The sequence below is a fragment of the Salminus brasiliensis genome, chromosome 8, assembly GCF_030463535.1.
Source record: "Salminus brasiliensis chromosome 8, fSalBra1.hap2, whole genome shotgun sequence".
NCBI lineage: Eukaryota > Metazoa > Chordata > Actinopteri > Characiformes > Bryconidae > Salminus > Salminus brasiliensis.
This window is the reverse complement of record NC_132885.1, coordinates 42111721-42135492: the sequence shown is the minus strand read 5'-3', so window position 1 is coordinate 42135492 and position 23772 is coordinate 42111721. Positions and strand designations below refer to the sequence as shown.

Genomic DNA, 23772 nt, shown 5'->3' with positions numbered 1-23772 from the left:
ACGGGGGCGCTGCGCTAAAGCCCCGCTACTCTCCTTATCGCTCCCTCTCTCTCGCTCTCGCTCTCGAAGGGAAGCCAGGACAATGGCGGCGAGTGAGAAGTCCACTAAAGAAAAGCTTCTCTCGGCTCTGAACGATATCGAGGTTTTATCGAGGTGAGTCTCGGCGCTGCCGCTGTCTGTCTGTCTGTCTGTCTGTCTGTCGGTAACTGAGGGCTTATTTCGCCTCTGAGCGCGAGAGGCTGTTTACTCCTGAGGACTTTCCTGTTTCTCGCGCCTGTTCTCCGGCACTGCTGTTCTGATTGGCTGGCGGCATTTCTGTGCTTTCGCTTGGATTGGATAGATCCGCGTACATAAGGCGGTCCTCCGAGCTGTTGACCAATGAGGGCGCGCAGAAGGCGGGACCAGACGGAATACGGGTTGAAAACAAAACAATAGTCGAGCGGTTCTGTTAATAATAAATGATATTATTATTATTATTATTATTTAAATCTAAATAAATCCCAGTGATTGATCACTTTTTAACCTCATATGTTCACTCACGGCTATTAATTTAATAAATGATTTAATCTTTATAAGCAAACTAGCACTACTCTTAGCTACTCATCTCTATTTTCTACTCATTATTATAAATTATATTTATTAAAACGTGCAGAATTAAAGCTTTAAGATAAAACAAGTCATTTAGAGTTGGGTTTGGTGTGTTTTGTAGTTTTAATAAGGGTTTAAATACGTGCATGGCGAAGGGATACATGCAGGGTGCAGTGAGGCAAAATAGTCCCCAGTTCCGGTTTTCTCCTATTTTATCATCATCATCATCATCATAAACATTCCTTTAAAACTCATTTATCTATTCACTGGTGGGTTTGGGAAATAAATAAAATGGCCCGCTGTATTTGTGTGATCAGGGTTTCAGCTCAAAGGGTTAAATCAGCACAGCAAACCCTGGAGAGAAAGTGGCACGTCCAGATTTGTCAGCGAAGGGTGCACCCTAAGGGAGCTGCATTCAAGTGCTGTCCAGATGTGACCTAATGTGACCTGTGGTTTCGTGTCTTTCTCTGCAGAGAGTTGATAGAGATGCTCGCGCTGTCCCGGACCCAAAAGCTCCCGCAGCCTGGAGAGGACACTCAGGTACGCCGTGGCTCAGATGTCACTCTAAAAGTCCCAGGCAGTAGCGGTTCTTGTCGTGTTCTGGTGCCGTGGCTGATGTGGCCGTGCCGTGTACGCAGGTTCTGGAGCTGCTGGTGCAGCGGGATAAGGAGTTTCAGGAGCTGATGCAGACAGCCGTGGAGCAAGGCAGGATCCACCAGGAGATGCAGCAGCTGGAGAAGGAGGCGGAGAAGAGAGACAGTGACATCCAGCTGCTGCAGAAACAGCTCAAGGAGGCCGAGCACATCCTGGTGAGTCCGCCTGAACGCTGCTGCTCCCGCAGGCTTCGTCAGCATGTGTGTGCGAGCGTGCGATACGCAGTCCTGTGGGTTCTGGAGGCCTGTTTGTGCCTCAGCCTTTCCTCTGAACCCGAACATGCTCTCTCTCCTCCAGGCTACAGCTGTGTACCAGGCCAAAGAGAAGCTCAAGTCCATCGAGAAGGCCAGGAAAGGTACTGTGGTTCAGTTTACATGCACAGCATCACCGAACCCTTTACTTTACCACGCAGGATTAGTGTAAGATTAAGTAGTCTTAGACCTGAGAAGTGTTCTGATGCACATCCTCTTCAGTGCATTGTTATTGGTTAGCCACATCACGTCCTGCCTCTTAAATTGGACTAGATCTATCATCTGGATGCTGTTTGGATGTGAACCCTCTGGAGGGTTCTCAAGCTCTCTATAACTGTACACGGATTATTCTTCTTGATTATTGGTTGTTTGGCTCCAATAAAACTCTTGGTTATCTTTAGTAATTCTGTGTGTTTGTTTCGCAGGCAGCATCTCTTCAGAGGAAATCATTAAGTATGCGCACAGGATAAGTGCCAGTAATGCAGTCTGTGCTCCTCTTAACTGGGTCCCAGGTATTTTATCTCTCTCTCTTTTTTTTATTTATTTATTTATTTATTTTTGCACCACAAAAATGCCAAGCAAGAAACATTCCAGCTGATTTCGGTCACCAAAGATCAATAAAGATGAGATTTGATATTACACAGACTAGATTAAAGCCAGCTTTTGTCATTAGTTTGCTCCAAATGTCTGAAAATCAAATGGCAGTATGGGTCAAAAGTTTGGATTCACCTGGTTGAATGTGTGCTGATCATCATCTGTGATCCGCGTGACACGCGTGTGTCCACCTCAATTGGGTGGATATTGTATCTGAGAGGTTTAATTACATACACATTTCCTCTCTTTGCAAAACCAGTTATTAGCCTATACAACTTGGGCCTACTGGAACCCCCCCCAAAGTCTAGACAGCCTAACTACTGATGTTTTTAAGATAATGATGATCAGCATACCTTCAAACTGTGTGTCCAAACTTTTGACTGGCATATATATATTACACCACACACACACACGTCACCGCTCTCTCGGTCCCACCGTGTGTTATTGGATTCTGACTCTGAGTGCTTTGTTTGTGTGGGTGTGTGCGTTAGGTGACCCTCGGAGGCCGTACCCCACCGACCTGGAGATGCGCAGTGGGATGCTCGGCCACATGAGCAACCTGCCCACTAACGGCGTGAACGGCCACCTTCCGGGAGATGCACTGGCTGCTGGGAGATTGCCAGGTAACTCCTCCTACACTGCGTATTGACTTCTTAAAGGTTCTTCGCATGTCTCTGAGGAAGACCATGCTAGCCTTCACCCTCCCAGTATTGGTAGCGTTGTGGGATTGTGGGTGTTCTGAATGATGATGATGATGGTGTGGGCGGGGGTGGGCGGGCTGTTGAAGGAGGGGGGGGTAGTGTTGTGTGGAAGATGCTGACTTTTCTTCTCCTCCTCCTCTCAGACGTGCTAACGCCTCAGTATCCTTGGCAGTCTGCTGATGTTTCCATGGGGATGCTGCCTCCTCACCACGGCAACGATTTTGGCCTGGAGCCGCCGGGCCACAACAAGGAGAACGAAGATGACGTAGAGGCCATGAGCACGGACTCGTCCAGCAGCAGCAGCGACTCTGATTGAGAGAGAGTGTGTGTGCGTGTGTGCGTGTGTGCGTGTGTGCGTGTGTGCGTGTGTGCGTGTGTGCGTGTGTGCGTGTGTGCGTGTGTGCGTGTGTGTGTGCGTGTGTGTGTGCGTGTGAGAGAGGGAGAGCGTACAGGTGAATAGATACAGGTAAGAGTCAAACAACACTAAAGGGGTGGTTCCACGTACACAGTCTATCAGTCGTGACCCGAGTCTTTTAGTTTTGCGGTGGAGATGCGAGGCTAACAAAGCTAACAAGTATGAGACCATTATCCCACCCATTATTTTTACACACACACACACACACACACACACACACACACACACACACACACACGCTCTTCCATCACTAACAAAACCCCACGTAAACCCAAAGAGACGTGCCTGTGTGGTTTCTTACAAAACTGCCAGAACCCACATGAGGGGTTTACTAGAGTGTGTTTGAGATTAGCGAACACCTTCACGCGGTTTGAGGAGAGTGTGTGATTTACACGCGCGGTGAGCTCGGCGCTAATTGCCGTACTTAAGCTTTTATTGCTTGTTAGCTACGTTGGCTAATTAGTAATTCAGCGTAAACCTAAAGACATCCAGTAAAAAAAAAATCCCATTAACAAAGTTGGGATCCCAAAAATTCCAGAAATGATGATCTGGTGTGTATAAAGTCAAAACTTGAATTCATTTTATTACTATTATTATTATTATTATTATTATTATTATTATTATTATTATTCCTCCCTTCTTCTTACCCCTGTTTGACCGACCATAAAGCCCTGCAGTTGTTTATTTGTCTCAGTGTGAGTGTGTGTGTGAGTGTGTGTGTGAGTGTGTGTGTGAGTGTGTGTGTGAGTGTGTGTGTGAGTAAACGCAGGTGTTGTGTAAATAGTGCTGTAAATGTTTGAGGTTTCAGACAGAGTGTAAATAAAATCTTTTTGCTATAGCTGAGGTGTGCTTGTGCTTATTTACAGAAAGAGTTGATGGAATCAGTGTTGAATGTTGAAATGAATTAATGTTTAATTAAAAAATGTTAATTGGAAATCTGGGTGTGGCCTGTCCGAGCAGAGTGGAAAGAGAGGGGTGTGCTTTATTAAAATATGAAAATAAATAAATCATAATTTAAACTTTAATTTTAACAGCTGTAAACCAATCATTGCACCAACTTGAACAGAGTTGCAGAGTCGTCTTCAGCTCAGGTCTGGCTTTCTGTTCACCGGACCTGAGCCGCCCTCCTGCCTGCTGACTACCGATACTCCCACCACCATGTTTCACTAGCAGAATCGGACTGTGCTGACTAGTGGATATATAAGTGAACTGTTAATGTGCGCCTTTCCTGATCTGCTAGAAATGGGACAAGCCCAACTTGGACACTATTTCTGGACTATATCAACCCCAGCTGAGTTCCTGTGGTCCTGAGCTGAGATTCACTTCTCATATAGGCCATTAGATGGCGCTTTGGCACAGGGCAGCCTGGGTTCCAGTGGAATTTCACTCATTTGCTGTTTGCAGGCACGGCATTGATGGACAAATTACTTTGGCTTTGCCTCAGTCCTGAATCACCACTCTGAGTGCAGGAAGACTCCAGTATTGATTCAGCTCATTAAGGGCTTGATTAGCTGATTAAACTGGATGTGTTAAAGCAAGGAAAACACTGGCTTGTGCTGGGGGGAAACAATGTTTCTAATGACCCTGTATGTCAGTCTGTATGCATACGGTTTAGAAATGTGTGTGTGTAATATATATATATATATATATATATATATATATATATATATATATATATATATATATATATATATATATATATATATATATACACAAATATATACACATACATATATGTGTGTGTGTGTGTGTATGTATATATATATATATATATATATATATATATATATATATATATGTGTGTGTGTGTGTGTATATGTATGTGTGATATATACAGTACAGGCCAAAAGTTTGGGCACACCTCATTCAATGCGTTTTCTGTATTTTCATGACTATTGTATATTTACATTGTAGATTCTCACTGAAGGCAACAAAACTATGAATGAACACATGGAGTTATGTACTACAAAAAAAGGTGAAATAACTGAAAACATGTTTTATATTCTAGTGTCTTCAAAATAGCCACCCTTTGCTCTGATTACTGCTTTGCACACTCTTGGCATTCTCTCAATCTACAATGTAAATGGTCATGAAAATACAGAAAACTGTGTTTGTGTGTGTGCGTGTATATATATATATATATATATATATATATATATATATAATCACACACACACATACATACACATTGTGTACACATATAAGTGTAATAATAATAATACTACATAATACAATGCACCACCCATTGACACTAAGCATCTTTACAGCAAACTGCGACCAAGCCATTTGCAGGCCAATGCCAACAGTAGCACAAAAAGGTCCTTGGAGGGAGAGAAACCAAGTCCTGAAAATAAAGACTCTCCTTTCGTGATCAACAATAATACAAAGCAACTCTACAGTTTTTCAAGGCCCATAAACGTGCAAATGCTGGCCAAGTGACCCGAGTCAACCCCGACTAAACACTTCCCTGAAGAAGCGCCTGAAGGCAGCAGCACCTCCCAGACAAGCGGCGGCTGAAAATGACCGCAGTTGCAGGCCTGGCCGAGAATCAGCAGGGAAGAGGCCCAGCAGGCAGGTGTGTGATCGTTTAGGCAGCTAGTTAGCAACCTGCTAATTGGTGTACATAAACATTACATTACATTTAACTTAAGACACCAAACTGCTGTTGCTTTAATGTCAATTCCAGCTAAACTGACAACAGAAGTCGTATCTCTGAGGTAAATCTCTCAGAGAAGATGTCGCTCAGTATTACTGTATCATTACAATGGGTTGTAACACGGTTTTTGCTAGCTACATGCTAACCCTGCTACGTACTTCACTGACCCCATAACACAGATCCTCCACGAAACACCTCAAACAGACCCAAAGGCTTCGTTAAATGAGGTTTTTTTAGGAGTCTGTGGCTTAGAAGATTAGAGTTTAGTAGCGAGCTAGCAGTGCTAGCTGAGGTTGAAGCATAGATCTAGCATTATTAGCTAGTATGTTAGCTCCTCAAATAATAACAACGCTGCGCTACATTTACCTCGGACGTCACACCAGCCTTGACCGTGTTCCAGATAATTGTACACTATTTCAAAACTTAGACAGTTAGCACTAGCTGAAGAGTTTACCTCAGCTGTTTTATGGTGAAGCTAACCAACGTAAACTGCACGTTTATGCCTCAGGGTAGCATAGTTAGCCATACCAGTTGACAACAGGGTTAATACATATGTTTAATACATATTTTGCCTTTCCAAACATCATGGAAACACGTCCACAGAGTGAACGACTGATTTAACGAGACGCAGACAGACAGAAATGCTAATAAAGGCTAATAAACACTCCTGCTTTTGTGTTTTGGTGAGGCTCTCCCGATTTTCCGAGTAGGAAATTCCACTTGTGGAGGCGTTCCAGTTGAAATTTCCTTGGAAAATCTGAAATCCGACACCCTAGTTCACCCCCAAGGTTTAATGTAAGGGTTAATGTTTTTTTAATGTGTGTGTGTGTGTGTGTTTACCACAGGGTGAAGCCCTGCTCATTTCTGTCAGATAGAAATCCAGCTTAATCCCGGAGCTCCAAATATAGGCACAATGCCTACAACAGAACGACGGCAGCATTTGCATTTATGCTAATTAGTACAATTACTTTTGGTCCCTACAAGAAGCGTGGCATGTTGGAGCTGATTTACCAACTCTACAGATAAATACCCTCAAATTAAGCTGCCGTCCTGCTGCCTGTGCTGGAGCTTTTGTTCTCAGTGGGATTGTGGCACGCGGCGGCCCGCCCTTTCCGCAGGGTTCAGTGTGGCTCTCTTTTCCCGCTGCCTCGTTCCTTCTTTCACACCCTTCATTTGCTGTTCGCCACAAAAACACAGGAGAAGGGGGATGACTGGACTGATAAAGAAGAAAAGCCACAGAGGAGCCGCAGCGCCGGGCGTTGAGTGACTGCCAGCTGTCACAGATCCCCACATTAAAGCTTCAGCTAAAGATGTGTCCAGTCAGTCAGACGAGGCGCGCTTAGCGGCCGGCGTTCTTCTTTAGTTTTAGCGCATGAGCCAGACGTAAGACTGCCAGAATTCAGCCAGGGCAAGACCGAGCTGGTCAACCAAGATGACCAGCATGACAAAGCTGGTTGAACAGGATGACCAGCATGACCAGGATGACTAGCAAGACCGAGCTGGTCGACCAGGATGACCAGCATGACCAAGGTGACCAGGATGACCAAGCTGGTCGACCAGAATGACTAGGACCCTCTGAACCCTGCTACCAGCAGAAGCTGATCCTGAGCTGGGTTTTTCAGCAGGGACCACAGAGAAACCAAGCCTCAGACACCAGACACGTGTGGTCTGACTGGGTGTTTGGGGTGAGGTTGGAGGGGTGTCTGACTGGGTGTTTGGGGTGAGGTTGGAGGGGTGTCTGACTGGGTGTTTGGGGTGAGGTTGGAGGGGTGTCTGACTGGGTGTTCGGGGTGAGGTTGGAGGGGTGTCTGACTGGGTGTTTGGGGTGAGTTTGGAGGGGTGTCTGACTGGGTGTTCAGGGTGAGGTTAGAGGGGTGTCTGACTGGGTGTTCGGGGTGAGGTTGGAGGGGTGTCTGACTGGGTGTTTGGGGTGAGGTTGGAGGGGTGTCTGACTGGGTGTTCGGGGTGAGGTTGGAGGGGTGTCTGACTGGGTGTTTGGGGTGACGTTGGAGGGGTGTCTGACTGGGTGTTTGGGGTGAGGTTGGAGGGGTGTCTGACTGGGTGTTTGGGGTGAGGTTGGAGGGGTGTCTGACTGGGTGTTTGGGGTGAGGTTGGAGGGGTGTCTGACTGGGTGTTCGGGGTGAGGTTGGAGGGGTGTCTGACTGGGTGTTCGGGGTGACGTTGGAGGGGTGTCTGACTGGTGAAGTATTGCGTAAGAACTTCCTCTCATACTAAATGCTGAACGTTGCACACGAGGACAGCGGCGCTCGTTCTGCTTGATGTCGTGCAGATGCTGGTTCCTCCGCCCGCAGGCCGCTCTGTCACACGGATGGAAGTGTGTCTGCTGTAGCGCGGCTGACAGACTCAGTCCTGGGGGGGCTCCTGTGTTTTCCTTCCTGTCCTAACAGAACTGAAAGGCCTGATGATGATGATGATGATGATGATGGTGTGTTAGCGCAGGGTAAAGACGTCCCCTCAGCGCTCTGACTCCAGCTGACGATCTGCTGGCGTACCGCAGCAGAAACACTGCACCGTGATTTGCTGTCTGTTCCCGAGTGAAGAGCTTAGTCTTCAACCTGGGACGTGTTCTCAAAAACCTCCACCCTAGAGAGCTTAGTCTTCAATCTGCAGAGCGTTCCCAAAAAACTCCAAACTTTGAAAGTGTTCTCAGAAACCTCCACCCTGGAGAGCATCTTAAAACCTCAGACCCTGGGAATAGTTCTAAAAAACCTCCACCCTGGAAAGCATTTTTTTTAAAAACGAGACCCTGGGATGTATTCCCAAAACCTCCACACTGAAGAGTGCTTGTAAAAAGCCCCACCCTTGAGAGAGCTTTAAAAAAAAAGAGACCCTGGGAAGTGATCCCAAAACCTCCACCCTGGAGAGAGCTTTAAAAAACCTCCACCCTGGGAAGTGATCCCAAAACCTCCACCCTGGAGAGAGCTTTAAAAAACCGAGACCCTGGGAAGTGATCCCAAAACCGAGACCCTGGAGAGAGCTTTAAAAAACCTCCACCCTGGGAAGTGATCCCAAAACCTCCACCCTGGGAAGTGATCCCAAAACCTCCACCCTGGAGAGAGCTTTAAAAAACCTCCACCCCGGGAAGTGATCCCAAAACCTCCACCCTGGGAAGTGATCCCAAAACCTCCACCCTGGAGAGAGCTTTAAAAAACCTCCACCCCGGGAAGTGATCCCAAAACCTCCACCCTGGGAAGTGATCCCAAAACCTCCACCCTGGGAAGTGATCCCAAAACCTCCACCCTGGAGAGAGCTTTAAAAAACCTCCACCCTGGAGAGAGCTTGCCCAAAAATAATAAACTTCAAAATGATCTCCTCCCAAAACTGCAGCAGTGGTTGACGCTGTGCTTGTGGAAGAATCTTGTACAGTCTCATTCTCCCTGTGTGTGTGTGCGTGTGTGTGTGTGTGTGTGCGTGTGTGTGTGTGTGTGTGCGTGTGTGTGTGCGTGTGTGTGTGTGTGTGTGTTTCAGGTGTTAAAGGTCAGCTCTTGGTCACACTCTCTAATGAGCTGCAGTGAAGGCCTCGTCTCGTGGCAGCTCTGAACGCTGACGGTTTCCTCCGTGATGCTCAATCTGCATTATTATCTCACAGTGCCGCACGGGTGGAAATGAAGCCATCGCCTGTCACCAAGTTGTGAACGCACTTTTGCACGTGAGAGTATGCGTGGGTTTGTGAGTGTGTTTGAGTGTGTGTGTGTGTGTGTGTGTGTGTGTGTGTGTGTGTGTTTAGCATTTTGAACAGAGCGATGCTAACGTGAGGCCCTTGGAACTAAAACACTGTGATATCAGTAGAGGGGCTAATTACACTGTATTCAAACCTGTAGTACTGGTCTGCGTGTGTGTGTGTGTGTGTGTGTGTGCGTGTGTGTGTGTGCGAGTGTGTGTGTGAGTGTAAGGAGACAGACTGAGGGCTGTGCAGGTGTTGCTGGCAGCAGTAAACGGCTTATTAGCGTTTACTCATTGTTTCAGCAGGAGAAAAAACACACAGTGCTAGTAAGGCTCATCTCATTACCACCTGTGTGTGTGTGTGTGTGTGTGTGTGTGTGTGAATGCGTCTAAATCTGGCATCTGTAATTCCACTGTTTTGATTATCCTCACAGATCTGAAATTCCAGCTTTTGCGTGCTAACGCTAATGAACACAGGCTGTACAGTTGTGATCTAGAGCCTACACGCTAATGCTAGAACCCATATCTTGCATATATGTCCAGAAGTTTGTGGACACACCTAATGGATGCATTCAGCTCACACAAATTCACACACACAGCTTGTACTGCCAATAGAATAGGACTCTCTGGAGCAGATCAACATCAGGACCCTATCGGCTCCATGCTGCCTAATAATGGCAGGCGTGGGCTAGAGGGGTATAAAGCCCCCCCAGCATTGAGGAGCTGTGGAGCAGTGGAGGAACTGTGCTCTCTGGAATGATGGTGGTGGTGGAGCTCCAGTACTTTTGTATGGGATGAGTTGGGGATGAGGAGGGGAGGTGCGATGCTCCTCCAGATGCTCCTCTAGTCGTCTTTCCAGGACAGTAGAGAGAGTCACTCCAACCGAAGCAGGAGAGACTCTTATTCATACCTGAGCAAAAATAACATTCCATCAAACCACGGGAAAATGGAAACATGACAAATGGAGCTGATACTGAATTTGCATACTTTAACAAAAACCATGAGAAAGAACCTCACTGGTGTTTTTTCCTGCCTCTTCACCGAAGCCAGTCAGTCCTCAGATTCCGTCTGCCACGTCTGAAATGGATTCACGTTGTCAGAAAAAAACCGATTGGGCCGCCTTGACGAATAAACTCTTACCCAGAATCCATCAAAGTGACGAGGAAGGCCCGCGAGCGCATTCGCAGACTGCTGGAGTAAGCAGAAAATTCACTCGCTCCACTAAAACTGATTTCACACAGCATCAGTCACTCACACCAGCCAACGAGTTCATGAGCTTTCAGCGAACCCCCAACGCTGAGACACGTAAAATACACCCCTGGCCACTTTATTAGAAACACCTACCTCATGCTTCAACTCACTGGCCACTTTATTGGAAACACCTACCTTGTGCTTCCTCACTGGCCACTTTATTAGAAACACCTACATTGTGGTTCTTCACTGGCCACTTTATTAGAAACATCTACATTGTGCTTCTTTACTGGCCACTTTATTGGAAACCCTTCTTTCACTGGCCACTTTATTAGAAACATCTACATTGTGCTTCTTTACTGGCCACTTTATTGGAAACCCTTCTTTCACTGGCCACTTTATTAGAAACACCTACCTTGTGCTTCAACTCACTGGCCACTTTATTGGAAACACCTACCTTGTGCTTCCTCACTGGCCACTTTATTAGAAACACCTACATTGTGTTTCTTCACTGGCCACTTTATCAGAAACATCCACCTTGTGCTTCCTCACTGGCCACTTTATCTGAAACATCCACCTTGTGCTTCCTCTCACTGGCCACTTTATTAGAAACACCTACATTGTGTTTCTTCACTGGCCACTTTATTAGAAACAGCTACATTGTGCTTCCTCACTGGCCACTTTATCTGAAACATCTACCTTGTGCTTCTTTACTGGCCACTTTATTGGAAACCCTTCTTTCACTGGCCACTTCATTAGAAACATCTACCTTGTGCTTCTTCACTGGCCACTTTATTGGAAACCCCTACTTAACTGGACACTTTACTTGAAACCCCTATGTCGTGCATCCACTCATTGGCCACTTTATTAGAAACCCTTCTTTCACTGGCCACTTTATCTGAAACATCTACCTTGTGCTTCTTCACTAGCCACTTTATTGGAAACCCTTACTTCACTGGTCACTTTATTAGAACCTCCTACGTTGTCTGTCTACTCATTGGCCACTTTACTGGAAAACCCTACTTAACTGGCCACTTTATTGGAAACCCTGTCTTCACTGGCCACTTTATTGGAAACCCCTACGTTGTGCATCCACTCATTGGCCACTTTATGAGAAAGACCTGCTTCACTGGCCACTTTATCGGAAACGCCTACCTTCCCACTAAGCCACAGTGAAACACTGCGTTTGCCGTCTCTGCAGAAGTGTGTGATTACTGTAGGTCCGTAATAAATATGAGTAAATATAACGGAAGCATTACTGAATGGAGGTAAAGGAGGTAATTAGGGAGGGGATTATGGGTAATAATAGGGAATAATCTTGGCCAATGAGGCGTGTGACGTAGCCACCGCCCCGCGGCGCCTCTGTGCTGTTATCACTCCAGATTATTAAATCTGTTTTGTCCCTTCTCTCCCGGCGCTCGCCTGTAAGGGGGGCTGTTTGTCCTCCCCCCCCCACCCCTTTGAATGATGGAGGGAAGAGGGGTTTATCTCTGCAGAGAGAGACGTCTGATGACTCACCTCATGCATTCTGTGCGTGACTATGTGTGTGTGTGTGTGTGTGTGTGTGTGTGTGAGAGAGAGATGACTCTGTCCAGGCTCTATAAAGGGTATCATGATTTTTGGTACAGACAACAATGGAAGGCAAGAAGGAAATAAGAGGTTCGGAAAGGAACAGCACAAAGAAAGACTATGACTCAAAGCTCTAGTGGCACTTTAGAAACGAGGAACGTGCCCCCGCTCCGTTGGGTCTCCACTTTGGATGTGTACTCGCATCTGAAAAACATCACGTGACCAGCAAACCAAACAAGGGTAAACATTTTTCTTAATAAAGAGGCTGTCGTAGATGCTAAAGCAGTCCCAGAAACCACTACTGAGATTCCTGTTAGAACATCTCCAGAACATCTGGAGAGCGGGGTGTTCCCGCTATGCAGTAGTCAGTACTGATCTACTAAAAGTGCTCTAAAGAGGGTCAACTGAGAACCGTGGGCACCCAATTGACACTCATTGAGGCTCTTGGAGGCCCTGAACACCTCTCAACAGGACTTAACGAATGATCTGCTCTAATGTTAGTCTTGGTGCCAGATACCACAGGACACCTTCAGAGGTCCTGTGGAGTCCATGCTTCCATGGGTCAGAGCTGTATTGGTGGCCTGCAGAATATGAGGCAGATCTTCTCAGATCTTCTCAGAGGTGGAAGAACGTCTTCTCTGACTGTAGAATGGAGGGTCAGGCCCCTGACGCCCTGCTGCTGGTTCATAGCTTGGGCCCTCTTCAGGCCATTTGCAGTCGGTAGATACTTACCACTGCTGACTGGGAGTCCCCCAAAAGCCTCTGAGCCGTTTGGCAGACAATCTGATCTGACCCTCGTTAAAGTGTCTCCGCTCTTCACGATTCAGATTCCACCCCTGACACCACTTGTGAAAATTGCCTCAGCGTCTGGGGGCAACTCTCAAGACTCCAAAATTTGGAACTGTGCAATCACAGCCCATAATGGCGCAATCACAACCCTTTAAGGTGAAACACTTCAGAGGACCCTTCATCATGACGGAAGAGCTCGATTGAGGACTGTATGGAAATAAAGAGCTCACCTGACGCTCTACCCTTGTAGCTCGACCTTGCTGGGGTGCAGCGAGAGACTGCAGACCATCTGATAATGCACTGTTCACTAGACCTTCAGAGCTGCTCTTGTCTACATATTTTTGGACACTCTGAACTCAGCAGTGATGCCACAGCGCTCTAGGTTGTGTGACCTTCATGAGGGAATGTGGAAGAGGTGGGACTTGAGCTACATAGCTGGAGGTCCGTCCACGACATCAGTTCGCATTAAGCGCATGTGTGAGCTTCACAGCTCTACCTTCCTCTCGCGCTCTCCCTCTCTTACAGCATACGAGGGTTCAACTGGGCTTCAGCGCCTTTAGTTTATGTGGATGTCGCTGAGAGTCGGGTCTATCCTGTCATGGAAGTCGGTTCTGATCCACTCTGCATGAAATTCATTCCATTATTCAGTGGATAAACCTATGGCCTCGTTTTCACTGCTTGGCCAAATGGTTACTAAGGCCGTGCCGGTGCCGAACCGTTGCGTCTAGGAGGACTTTTTTAGAGATGCAGTTTTAGAGATGCAGTGCAGTTAGCACTATGCGAACAGATAGCTATAGATGTGGTCATGGCATATCAGACAATATACAACAGACATATATCATTAGCATAGTCCAGTCAGTGCTAATGCCACGGTAGCGTTTTTGGACGAGCCCAGTAGCTGGACCAAGCTAACGCCACTAGCCCGTTAGCCGAGCTGTGCTAACCCACCAGTGCAGCTACACGTCTCTTCTACACAATTTTTATATGGAATGATGATGATGATGATGATGAAGGTAAAATTGTGAATAGAGAATTTCAACTAATCCAGTTTTCTTTAGGGACTACTTTCTGTAGCCGCACTACACCCTGCAGCATGTATCCCTCCACCATTTTAATGATCTGGTTCTAAAAGCAGGTTCTAGAGCCGAACTCTTCTCAGAACTCTGGTAGAACAGTGTCTCAGGCATCAGGCAGCGTCTTCATCACCATTAGGTGAAGAACTTTCTGTGAGGAGCTTTTAGAGCTTCACTCCTCTGCTGCTTTCACACGCTGTACAAACCCAACACTTCATTCTCTGTCTCGAGAACATTGTGACTCAGTTACTCTCTCTCTCTCTCTCTCTCTCTCTGCTCATTATCCACCTCAGACTTTATCCTGATGATCCATAACAAACAGTCGCAACCCTGACCTTTACATAGCATCTCAGTCTTTCACACACACACACTCACAGAGTGCATGAGGCGGAGAGAGAAAAAAAAACAGTGACACATAAGCTTTTATTGAAATATTGACTCTTTTACCAAACATATTTCAACAAAATAATGACTCCGGCAACAGTCTATATACACCACTGCGTCGTGTAAATAGCAACGCTACTCGTGAATATCTCTACGCCGATGGGTGCAGTGTTCTCGAAGTGAGGGGTGTTCAGGTCAGTTTCTGGTGTATTGCTGTGTATCTCGGCAACGGAAAACACAGCAGGAGCTCCACTGACTGTAAACGGTCTAGGCAGACGTTCGTCAACAGTCAGATGTTCGTTGCTATCTTGGCAGTGAATTGTCGACACAGGCGCGTGCAGCAGCCCGACGCTTGTACACCCCCCCCCACGCTCTACACCACTGAAATAGCAACCCGCCAAGGTCAGTCAGACCGCACCTGGCTCTTAAAGGGATGGCGAATGACACGCTGATTGGTTTATTACTGCACGTTACGCCCCAAACAAACACACCCATGATTCATGATTCATTAAGAGACTTGGCACATGACTTTTAAGCGTTTCGAGCCGTACAAGGCGAACTTTTCCCGTCGTTACCGTAGCAAAAACACACCGACACGCCCCCTAAATCAAGCTGAGCGTTGCATGGTTGACGGCTCGCCTAAAAATATGGCTAAAATAGGGCTCTATGAGTTTGTGTGAGGCTGACTGACGAACGCTCGCAGGCCACACTCCACCAGTTCGCATGGCGCCAACTGCAGGCCTTAAGCACCAGCCGTGAGGAGGTGTTCAGTAATCTTGCTATTAGACTTGTGGTTTCTGACACTGTACAACTTACTGTTATCTATCAGAATGGGCTATAATCAAGTGCGGACAAGTTAGCAGCCACCCTCACACACACCGAACATGTCTTGGTTGATTAAGTACACTTTAAGTATGTGAGGAGAGGTCGTTTGCCAGGTTTGCTGATGATGATGATAATGATGATGATATTTAATGTACTGTGCTTTAAAACTTGCTGAATGGCTTTGACGGACGGACGGACGGAGCCTCCTCATCGCGCTAAAATCCAATCCAACGCTCGCTTAAAAACACCACAGCGCTTCACTCTGTCACTTTCACATGCAGTACAAACCCAACACTCCATTCTCTCTCTCTCAAGAACATCGTGACTCAGTCTGTCTGTCTCTTATCGCCACTCATTGTCCACCTCAGACCGCACCAAATGATCCATAGCAATCATTAGCTTGTTAGCTGCATTAGCCTTGTAGCTCCAGAAAGGATATTCTAGACCAAAACAATGAAACATGTCTTCAGAAGGGTAAAATCACGTAAGCCTGATTTTTCCAAGACATAAATGTGTAAAGAGTCCATATCGTGAAAAACACTATCGTATCATTTTGTACCAACAATGTCCTGCTGAAAAAGCTAGCCTGGTCAGCTCGAGCTGGATAAGCTGGTATGTTTTTTGCTTGGGTTTGATGGCTTAGCAGGTCTACCAGCATGACCAAGCTGGTTTACCATCATAACCGGCCTGACCATGCTGGTCCACTTGATGTTACTTGAGTCTACCAAACTCCAGTGAAAACGTATGCTTTGCTAGAGAAACTTTAAGCTGGTTAACCACCTTAACCAACTGATGACCAGTATATAGGCTATATTTTAAAGCTGGATGACCAGCCTTTAAAAACCAGTTTAGACCACCTGTACCCAGTATAGTGTATAATGGGGGCGTTTGGTGGGGGCAGTGGTGGCTCAGCGGTGAGAGCTCTGGACTATTGATGACAAGGTTGTGGGTTCGATACCCCGACTTGACAAGCTGAGGCAAGCTGGGCCTTTGAGCAAGACCCTTCACCCTCTCTGCTCCCTGGGAGCTGGAATTGGCTGCCCACTGCTCAGAGTGTGTGTTCGCTGCCATGGATCCTCAATTACTGAGGACACATTTCACTGGACGTTGTACAGCGACAAATACTTGCACCTTTATTATTAACATAATTGTCAAGCCTCGTTTTTAGTGTTCTGCTCTGCTGCTAGTTTAGAAAATGTGGAAAATGTAGAAATGTCATCTTTTAAGCACCTTAACAGCGGCCTAAAATTAGAACCCGAACCACAGCGCTCCCCACCACCACCGCAGCAACCACCACCACTCGCATTAATTCAGGCATCATAATCCGCATAATCCGCATGTGTGGAATGGGAGGGTGGCTTCTGTCTCTTTCTTTCTGTGTAATTTGGGGTCAGAGGGGTAGAAGAATAGGTAAGACAAAGGTCAAAAGTTCAAACAGGTCCAACGCTGTTGGTTTTTGTTTTTTAGATTGTGTAAAAGAAACGCTGAATGTCTGAGACCGAACCCCAGAGACGCTCTCGGCTGGACATTTCTGAGTGCCAAAACCCACCCGGCCTAGTCTAGCAGACTGACAAGGCGGGTGAGCGATATGCAGAGGCTGCAGAGTTGAGGTACAAGGTAAGGCTTGCTTTCTTCGTTTTGCTCAGTTACTGGCCTGTAGACATGTTGCATTTTCAGTCAGTCCCCCGGCATCGCCACCGCTCTACGCTGGAGAAATGGCACAGCCGTGATTTCCGATTAGCTTTGTCTGCCTCAACCTGCGGAGCAGCACTTCTTGCTGTAATTTCCTTCCATTGATTTAAAGGGTCTGTGCACATTGACTGGAATTAAACAACAGTGAATTCCTAATCCCTCCAGGGGAAGGCTTAGACCTCTCTCACACACTCCTCCTGTACGGCACTGTGACTGCTACAGAGCGGCACAGGGATGAAATTCCTGGAACATCAAACCTCCCCAACATCTCCAACAACACCCCCAACACCACATTATCCAACACTGTCCTCCACCTCAAGCAGTTGGTGTAGTGTAGTGGATAACACCACTTATTGCCAATAATTGTCCCATTTCTCAATGTCCCCATTTAATCCTCACTTTATTCAATACAATCCCTGTTCCATCCCCACAATACCCAACAACATCCTCATTCTGTCCCCACAATACCCAACAACATCCCCATTCCGTCCCCACAATACCCAACAACATCCCCATTCCGTCCCCACAATACCCAACAACATCCCCATTCTGTCCCCACATTACCCAACAACATCCTCATTCTGTCCCCACAATACCCAACAACATCCCCATTCCAGCCCCACATTACCCAACAACATCCCCATTCCGTCCCCACAATACCCAACAACATCCTCATTCTGTCCCCACAATACCCAACAACATCCCCATTCCTTCCCCACAATACCCAACAACATCCCCATTCTGTCCCCACAATACCCAACAACATCCTCATTCTGTCCCCACAATACCCAACAACATCCCCATTCCTTCCCCACAATACCCAACAACATCCCCATTCTGTCCCCACATTACCCAACAACATCCTCATTCTGTCCCCACAATACCCAACAACATCCCCATTCCTTCCCCACAATACCCAACAACATCCTCATTCTGTCCCCACAATACCCAACAACATCCCCATTCCAGCCCCACATTACCCAACAACATCCCCATTCCTTCCCCACAATACCCAACAACATCCCCATTCTGTCCCCACATTACCCAACAACATCCCCATTCCTTCCCCACAATACCCAACAACATCCCCATTCTGTCCCCACATTACCCAACAACATCCCCATTCCAGCCCCACATTACCCAACAACATCCCCATTCCGTCCCCACAATACCCAACAACATCCCCATTCCAGCCCCACATTACCCAACATCCCCATTCCGTCCCCACAATACCCAACAACATCCCCATTCCAGCCCCACATTACCCAACAACATCCCCATTCCGTCCCCACAATACCCAACATCCCCATTCCAGCCCCACAATACCCAACAACATCCCCATTCCGTCCCCACAATACCCAACAATGTCCCCATTCCATCTTCACATTACCCAACAACATCCCCATTCCAGCCCCACATTACCCAACAACATCCCCATTCCGTCCCCACAATACCCAACAACATCCCCATTCCTTCCCCACAATACCCAACATCCCCATTCCTTCCCCACATTACCCAACATCCCCATTCCGTCCCCACAATACCCAACAACATCCCCATTCCAGCCCCACATTACCCAACAACATCCCCATTCCGTCCCCACAATACCCAACAATGTCCCCATTCCATCTTCACATTACCCAACAACATCCCCATTCCAGCCCCACATTACCCAACAACATCCCCATTCTGTCCCCACATTACCCAACAACATCCCCATTCCAGCCCCACATTACCCAACAACATCCCCATTCCGTCCCCACATTACCCAACAATGTCCCCATTCCATCTTCACATTACCCAACAATGTCCCCATTCTATCTTCACATTACCCAACAATGTCCCCATTCCATCTTCACATTACCCAACAATGTCCCCATTCTATCTTCACATTACCCAACAATGTCCCCACGCCCACATGCCCTAGCACTGCCCTATCCCCACATTACACAACACTGTCCCCACCCCAACCCCACATTACCAAACATCATCTGCTCCCCATCTCCACATTACCCAACTCTCACTCTCCGAACCTGCTCTAACCCGTTACCATGGGCACCAAAATCAAAAGCGAGACGTTCCACATCACTCAGACAGAGACAGCATGTGTAAAACAGGCATTTATCAGAGGCTTGTGATTGCACTACAGTAATGTCTTACTCCTGCATCTCTGTATCTGGGACTCAACACTGTCTCACAGCATCTGAGCTCAAGGCTATCTTCAGACTAGCCTGTTCACGCTAGCTTGGGCTATATTCTGAGTGGATAAGAAAGCAGTGTGTGTGCACTGTGGTGTGAACAGGGGAGTGATGGAGATATTAAAAATTAGAGTAATTATGATCAGGATTTTATTAGAAATCCTCTGTAAAATAACGTAAACAGGAAAGTCTAGTGCACTACAGGCAGGCGGTTCTGACTGAGGATATGGGCAGAACTGGGAATGCTGCAGGCAGGGCTGCAGAGGAACTTTACCGTATCTCTGGCGTCCCGTGGGTCTTACTCCGGAGAAGCGATGCTCATCCTAACCTTTAGTTTCTGATATGAGATTCCTGGCTCGCTCCCGTCAGCTGGGAGTGGGTAGAAAATGTGACAATTTGCTGGATTGGAGCAGCAGTGGAAATGAAACCTGATAACCCCAAACTGGACCAGAGAGGTGTTGTAAAAACGGTACCGCTCCAATTTGGAGGCCAGATTAGCCCCTCGCCTGTCCCTCCTCACCACACAATTTCGATTTATGGGGAATCTGACCACACACACACACACACACACACACACACATAGAGACAAATTTGACTCTGGCCGCTTAATGCTCTTACTGTTAGACTTTCAAGTACGAGTATGTGCGTGGTCACCAGTGACCCATTTTCTGACATTACGATCAATTAAAGACTTACCCAGCCAAAGGCCTTCAGTCCACACTCCGTCCCCTAGAGCACTTCTATAAGCCAAGATAAAGCTCTTCCTCTCTTTTCTGTCCTTCTTCCTCCTGCCGCTGACATTTCCCTCAATCTCTCCCGGTGGACGTCATGCTACAGCCTCCCTCCGGCCACACCAGAGGTAAGAACTCCATTCTGAGGAGCTTTAATGACTTTATTGCTGAACATTACAGAACCTGTCTGTCTTTAAAACACACAGAAGACGACAATATGAGAAACCTGGCATTTTCTAACAATACCCTGTAGGTACTGTAATATACACTGAGGAGGCGGAGCTACACTCTCTCATTAGGGTGTAGGTATTGTGATATACACTGAGGAGGCGGAGCTACAGTCTCTCATTAGGGTGTAGGTATTGTGATATACACTGAGGAGGCGGAGCTACAGTCTCTCATTAGAGTGAATATTAATAACGCTCTAAATGTAGGTATTGTGATATACACTGAGGAGGCGGAGCTACAGTCTCTCATTAGGGTGTAGGTATTGTGATATACACTGGGGAGGCGGAGCTACAGTCTCTCATTAGGGTGAATAATAACGCTCTAAATGTAGGTATTGTGATATACACTGAGGAGGCGGAGCTACAGTCTCTCATTAGGGTGAATAATAACGCTCTAAATGTAGGTGTTGTGATATACACTGAGGAGGCGGAGCTACAGTCTCTCATTAGGGTGAATGGGATTTTTACCAGACTTCTGGGACTTTTCCAGCCTTACAACAGTAGCTATAGAGCAGGTCCACTGGGCCACAGAGCAAAGCGGGGTGAACACACACTCTCTCACAAGTTGGAGTGTTTTCTGTAATCATCTGAGGCAGTGCAGAATCTGAGGACATGTGTTGCGTTTATAAAAAGCAGAGGGATAACAGCCTAACTGTGAAACGCTCTTTGCTGGATTATTTCCATTTCTCAGATCAAGGGCTTTGAATGCGGAGACGCCGCTGTGCGGGCCGTGGTCAGGGTTTTTGCGGGGAGTCTTTTCTGCGATGGTGAAAGAGCAGAATGAATATTAATGTGTTTATTTATGAGAGCGCACACACAGTATAAATGTAAACATAGCTGGCATGTGCTCAAAGGAAGAGAGGGAGATGGCATTTCCTGAATTATGGAAATATCTCTGGCCTGCTTATTACAATTGGATGACCTGCGGGCAGCGGCTGCGCTTTCACATCGATCAGCAGCTGCAGCATGAAGCCTGACCAGACCCGAACCCAGAGAGGTGTGAAGGTGTGACAGGGAGTGACTGTGAGCTTTTGAATATTTTGCTCCTAAACACAAAAATTAATTAGTAAAAACTGAATGTTAAAATCCCAGGCGGTTGCTAGGGCTGTTGCTAAGGTATTTTAGGTGGTTGCTAAAATGTTTCAAAGTGTATGCTCTCGTATAGCTGATGTGTTTTTAGGTGGTTGCTATGGTATCCTGGGTGGTTGCTAGGGCAGTTGCTTTGGTATTTTTGATGACTGCTAATCTGCTCTAGGTGGTTGCTAAGGCATTGCTACATGAATGCGATGGTGTGGCTTATGGTTGCTATAGTATCCCAGGTGGTTGCTTGGGCAGTTGCTAAGGTATTTTAGGTGGTTGCTAAAATGTTTGAAAGTGTATGCTCTCGTATAGCTGATGTGTTTTTAGGTGGTTGCTATGGTATCCTGGGTGGTTGCTAGGGCAGTTGCTAATGTATTTTTGGTGGTTTCTAAAGCATTTCAAAGTTTATGCTCTCGTATAGCTGATGTGTTTCTATAGTGCCCCAGGTGGTTGCTAGGGCAGTTGCTATGATATTTCAGGTGATTGCTCAGGTGTTGCAGAACCCAACAAACAAACTGCTTTACAATTCTCAACCATCAAAAATATATGAAATAAAACCGTTATATTAATTTAAACATTGTAATAATGGAGTATTTGTCAGCGGAGGTTTCGTGTCATTGCGTTTGAATAGCCTCTCATTAAACTTTATACACATAAATATCCAAAAGTCTGGCACTGTGACCTCAGCCCGGAGAACCCCACTGTGACATCATTAGGTAAATTATGGTGGAGTTGCCCGGAGCGCCGGGAACGCAGTGAATAGATGGAGCGGACAATAGGCTGTTGCCACGGATACTAACCCTAGCTGTGACATCATAAGCCAGGCTTATGGAGAAGAAAGCATGGTGAGGGGTGGGGTGTGAACAGGCGGGGATATGTTTGTTGGGTACGCTGACCCGTGATGATGGTGTGTGATAGGAACGTCAGTTTCGCTGTTATTTTTGGAATGAAATAGTCCACCCAGAGTTCGTCTCAGTGAAGGAAAAAAACATACAACCTGGATTCGGTCAGATAAGCCCACACACCCACACTGAAACTGACCAAGAGTCAGTCAAATCAACAGGATGGACAGGTGACATATTTCCTGTCCTCTGAAGGAGTCATTCTGAAGACCACCTAAATTGATGGTAATTCATGGCATGCACTGAAGGTTCATTGTGGATACTGAAGAATTCATAATAGCTGCTTAATAATTCATAGTGGATAATTAATCATCCATAATAGATACAAAATAATATATAGTGGATTAATAGTGGATACTGAATAATCTGTAGTAGCGGTTGAATAATTCATAGTGGATATTGAGTAATGTGTAGAAGCGTTTCTGAAAAAGCTGCCTGAAAACATGGAGCCTGAACAAGCTAGTCCTCCACCCGAGCTACTGAGCTACTGAGAGCATCAGCATGGGTGTGTGTTACAGTGAGCCCTGTTCTGTCCTCCTCTCTGTGATTACGCCTGGAGATGAGGGTTTCTTCCAGCCAAATGAGCTTTTAGCGGATGTTAATTATTGTTGTTGTTATTATTATAATTATTTAAAGTGGGAAATGAATTTCATTTACAAGAGCTACAATTCATAGTGGATACTGAATAATCTGTAGTAACAGCTGAATAATTCATAGTGGATTCTGAATAATCTGTAGTAGTGGCTGAATAATTCATAGTGGATATTGAGTAATCTGTAGTAGCTACTAAATAATTCATAGTGGATATTGAATAATCTGTAGTAGCGGCTGAATAACTCATAGTGGATACTGAATAATGTGTAGTAGCGGCTGAATAATTCATAGTGAATATTGAATAATCTGTAGTAGCAGCTGAATAATTCATAAGGGATATTGAATAATCTGTAGTAGTGGCTGAATAATTCATAGTGGATATTGAGTAATCTGTAGTAGCTACTAAATAATTCATAGTGGATATTGAATAATCTGTAGTAGCGGCTGAATAATTCATAGTGAATATTGAATAATCTGTAGTAGCAGCTGAATAATTCATAGTGGATATTGAGTAATCTGTAGTAGCTACTAAATAATTCATAGTGAATATTGAATAATCTGTAGTAGCAGCTGAATAATTCATAGTGGACATTGAATAATGTGTAGTAGCGGCTGAATAATTTTTAGTAGCTACTGAATAATTCATAGTGGATACTGAATAGTTAGTAGTAGCGTCTGAATAATAAATAATTAGTGGAAAATTAGTAATCTGTAGTAGCTACTGAATAATTCATAGTGGCTATTGAATAATCTGTAGCAGTGGCTGAAAAAATTCATAGTGGATATTGAGTAATTTGAAGTAGTGGCTAAATAATTAATAGTGGATACTGAATAATCTGTAGTAGCGGTTGAATAATTCATAGTGGATATTGAGTAATGTGTAGTAGCATTTCTGAAAAAGCTGCCTGAAAACATGGAGCCTGAACAAGCTAGTCCTCCACCCGAGCTACTGAGCTACTGAGAGCATCAGCATG

General features: G+C 46.0%; 2 protein-coding genes across 2 annotated transcripts in view; one reads left to right on the top strand and one right to left on the bottom strand.

The window, feature by feature from the left end:
* The window catches only part of rpl31 (ribosomal protein L31), a 177071-nt gene that overhangs the window by 85569 nt on the left and 67730 nt on the right, over nt 1–23772 (bottom strand). The gene's annotated exons all lie outside the window — the stretch shown is intronic.
* Nucleotides 70–4041, top strand: med4 (mediator complex subunit 4). The gene is made up of 7 exons (XM_072686660.1): nt 70–153; nt 1062–1128; nt 1227–1397; nt 1540–1597; nt 1919–2005; nt 2579–2710; nt 2932–4041. The coding sequence occupies exons 1-7, from the start codon at nt 83–85 to the stop codon at nt 3102–3104; spliced, it is 759 nt and encodes a 252-aa protein (XP_072542761.1). The 5' UTR covers nt 70–82; the 3' UTR covers nt 3105–4041.